The sequence below is a fragment of the Microtus ochrogaster genome, unplaced genomic scaffold (assembly GCF_000317375.1).
Source record: "Microtus ochrogaster isolate Prairie Vole_2 unplaced genomic scaffold, MicOch1.0 UNK96, whole genome shotgun sequence".
NCBI lineage: Eukaryota > Metazoa > Chordata > Mammalia > Rodentia > Cricetidae > Microtus > Microtus ochrogaster.
In genome coordinates this window covers 887,044-891,231 of record NW_004949194.1, presented here as the reverse complement: position 1 = coordinate 891,231, position 4,188 = coordinate 887,044, and the positions used below count along the sequence as shown (strand labels likewise).

At 42.4% G+C, this 4,188-nt stretch overlaps 1 protein-coding gene across 1 annotated transcript in view; it reads right to left on the bottom strand.

Annotated features, from left to right (window-relative positions):
- Positions 1-4,063, bottom strand: part of Igfl4 (IGF like family member 4) — a 9,954-nt gene extending 5,891 nt beyond the window's left edge. The window contains exons 1-2 of the mRNA XM_026777982.1: positions 4,045-4,063; positions 3,255-3,514 (exon numbers count right to left, since the gene is read on the bottom strand). Coding sequence (XP_026633783.1) covers positions 3,255-3,514; positions 4,045-4,063 — 279 coding nt within the window. The remainder of the gene's footprint in view (positions 1-3,254; positions 3,515-4,044) is intronic.
- Positions 4,064-4,188: the final 125 nt, after the last annotated feature.

Here is a 4,188-nt window from a genome sequence, read left to right as displayed (position 1 = left end):
GTCTGCTTACACGTTTCAGCTCTTCACCTGCCTTTTTTTTTTTTTTGACAGTATGGTACAATTAAACTAATTGGCCTTCAGACAACTATAATCAGTTTCAATCTATCCACCAGAAGTGCTAAATAGAAGCAACCTGCACCTCTATTGGCGGAGGCTGCTTGTTCATTTCCTGGCTGCCCAGTCACACAGAAATCTGTTTTAATTGCAATACTGTTTGACAGATAGCTTACATGTATTTCTGGCTAACTCGTATATCTTAAATTAACCCATTTCTATTAATCTGTGTATTGCCATGTGGCTGTGGCTTACTGACAAGGTTCCGCTGCATCTGTTTCATGAGTACAGCTACATGGCTTCTCTCTGAATCTGCCTACTTTCTCTATATATCTTTTCCAGACTGGTTGTATTCTGTTAAGCCATTGATCAAAAGCAGCCTCTTTAGTAACCAATAGCAATAAAAACATATTCATAGCATACAGAGGGGACTCCCACATCACACCTCACCTTACATTACTAAAACTAAAAATTTACAATAGGAAAGACCACACTCCATACTCCTTGATCACAAACACTTTCAGAAAATCAGCTTGCTAATTTCCAACACCTGAAACATTTATCTGATTTCACAGGGCTATGGCAGGTTAAAACAGAGTACATTCTTTTCTATGGTAGCTAAGAAATGAGTCTGTTACCAGGATTCAACATAGAAGTTCAGCTTGACAAAATACAATGAAACAACACCAGAAGTTCACTACTGAACTTTATTTGCCAGTGATTCCAACAAATTTACAGACCTGCTCTTCAAGTAGGAGGGTGGTTATACTGTTTTACATCACCGATTGCGTGGGGGTCTAGGACAAACATGACTTGAACAGAAATTGTTTCGTGTTTCCTAGAGTATGACAATAATTAACATATCCATTTAAGTAAAATATAGTTTTCTTGAGACCTTGTTTATATATATATATATATATATATATATATATATATATATATATATGTAATTGGTAGTGGGAAGGCTTAAGAAGGAAAGGGTTGGAGAGATAGAGAAAATGGGAAGCAGATATGAGGGTAAGAGGGTATTAAAAAGCCATATGGTCAACCCACTAGGTGCCAGACCCTTAAATAAAACTGACTCCCCCTTTCGTACCAATTATGAATTGACAGTTCTGAGCTAGGGTGGGATATCATGCCTACCCGCTCTATTTTGGGATTTTGTCTGGCTTGAGGCTATGTGCAAAAGTGCCCTTCTGAGTCCAGAAAAAAGATTGTTTCCTTGTAGTAATAGACTGCCTTTGGGTGTTACAATTTTCCTCCCTTAGTCCATCATTTGGGTAAGTGGAGAGGGAGTGATGGATCTAGGAGAAGTTAGGTGAGAAAATTAATACAATTACTAAACATTTTTACAATTAAAAATGATAAAAATAGAAGAGAGAAAAAGAAAGTAAAAGCCCTATATAAACCTACAATCTTGTAAACAAATGTAAAAGTTGGAAGGGAAGTGCCCTACACGGCTGGGAAAAGGTCTCCTTGAAGTGATGGATTATTGAACAAAATGTCAGTCACAGGAGTAGGACTGTTCATGATTTGTTGATAGAAAGCCCCTGTGGACTCAAGAAACATCACAGGCTCTTGTCCCTGCTCTTGGTTGCCCATCAGAACTAGGTGATAACACTTGATTGCTGAAGATACCACATTCATATTCACATGATACAAAGCCATGAAGATGGAGTTGTGTTGGATGTCTCCTTGAAGGCGGATCGAATTAATACAGGCCAATTGGTATAAGATGATACCACTTTAATATAAATAGCACACTCACGCAACTGAAGTTCCCGCGATGCCCAGAAACAGGAAACAGGAAGGGGTTACCAGTGTCTGTGCACCCCAATTTATAAACATTTGCCTGAGGCCGTCCCGCCCCCAAAGGACGGGCTCTCTCTACATCTCCTTCCAGCCTGGTAGCTTTCATTCATTGTGTCAGAAGACACTATGTAAGCTGTTGGGGGAGAAGAGTCTCATCCAACTGTGAATCTAACTATGATATCAACCTACCAGGAAAGATGAGCAATAGTGGCACAGATGTTATGTGGGAAACCAACAGCTCTTTGATTGGACTAGAGGTTCACTTCATAGGAGGAATTTCTATTTGGTGCCATAAACACATTCAAAATCCCATAGGACCTAGGGGTGTGATGTGGTGCATGCTTACTTCTGTTGCTCAGTCAAATTCACAAAGCATTGGACACTTTCTAAATAAGTACGTTTATACTCACAGACAGTAAACACCCTTGGCTTTGATCAGAGTGTCTCCCCTTTGGTTGAACTGCAATGATGGCAGAGAAGAATGAGCAATACAAGGTGCTGAGAACAAGGGGTTGTTTAGGGCTCAGCACTAGATAAAACATGTATGCCTTGACTCCTAGGCTCAGGAAATCTTGCAAAAGAGGTGATAGAAAGATTGTAAGAGCTGGAAGACAGGGAGAATCACCGCAATATGCCATCTTCTATGCAACAAGCAGTCACTGCAAGCACAAACTTACAATTCTGGATTGCTGTGCTGGGTCTGCTCAAGAATGGGCCCATCAGCAGCCAGGAATGTGTGGAAGATGAACTGAGGGGGCTCTTTCTCTCACTTCTGAATTGTTCCTTAGAATAAATTTGGGGGAAGGCAGAGTCAGTGCCTTCAGCTGTGTGCCACTGGTGACCCAATCAGGCTACAGAGAACAGTCCCAATGCAGTGGTTACATAGATGCATCAGATTAAACTAAGTAGGCCGTACAACAAAGCCCTGAGTCATGAACAAAGGAAAGGGACAAGTAGGGAGGAGGAGGAGGTGTTTATTGGGATAGGAGGGAGATTAGCAAAAGTGGGGGAAGGGTGTAAAAAGAATGCATTATATACATGTGTGAAACCATTAAAGAACCAATTCAATAAAAGCAATAATAATAAAATAGAAATAGTGAAAAATACTCTCCAAATGGTTGATTACAAACTATCAGATTCTGAGATGACTTGAAGCTCTGCTCTTCAAGATGGTCTAGAGGAGGTCAGATCTCTCTGAGAACTGGTAGGGTGAGGCTCCTGTATAAAGAGGGATATGAGGAGGTATAGGGTGGGAGATAGAGACACATGGAGTGTCTTCCAGCTACCCAAGGATAGGAATGTGTGGCCTCCACAAGTCTACATTCATGAGGGAAGGGTTCAGACAGCCATGCTTTCTCCTACCCCCTGGACTACAATAGAAAACTTACCTGGGCACAGATTGTGGAGATGGGAGAGGATCTGCAATTGGGTTTCATGCCTGGGATCTTGAACCTAACAATCCTCTGATTCTTGGAAGCTGAGGTCTCCAGGCAGCATTGCTGAAAACAGGGCCAGTAGATACAGCCAGGGCCACAAAGGCTGGTGCCATTCAGGGTCAGGATAGTATCATTGTCACAGCACTGCTCGAAGGGGTTGTAAATGTGATCCCCACATCTAGGTGCTGGCTGGCACAGCAATGGCTCAATATCTGGGAAGAGTCACAGCTGAATGACCTATCCAGAACAGCCTAGGACCCCATCCACAGCCCATTCCCTTCCCCCTCACTGTATGGTCCATTCTTACCTGTGGATCTTACTGAGTGCAGGAATGTAGAAACCAGGACTGCAGCTGAGAAAGAGAAGGGAAGGAAGGATGCTGCAACTAGCCAGCTAGGGTAGAGGCCAAAAGATGGTGCCACTGAGTAATTTGAGGCTAATAATTCAGGGTGGGTTTGACATTAATAGGAGTCCTGGGAGAGGAATGACAAGTAAGGAAAAGCAGGGAGGGCTCCAAGAAGAGGGTGATTGAAAGTCATAGATTTGGAATTTGCAACATAGTCAGAGAATCCAGTAAGAATGCTTGACAGGAGTGGGGTGGTGTTTGTGCAGGTTGGGATGGGGAGGGTGTATCTGGGGTGGAGCTCAGAACAGAACAAGTAAGAAATATGTGAATTTGATGTTCAGAGGTAAAGGATGAGTATCATAATGCCTATGTCCCCTTGGCCTCATGTCTCCTTACCAAAGATTCTGGTCACCATGGTTCTGTTTCTGCTGCAGAACAGCAGGAGGTAGAGAAAGAGAAGCAGAAGTAAAGATTCAAAGACTTTGAGCTGTTATTTAAACCCCAAGTGAAAGGAGTGGGGCAGGAAGCTTAATAGACTCT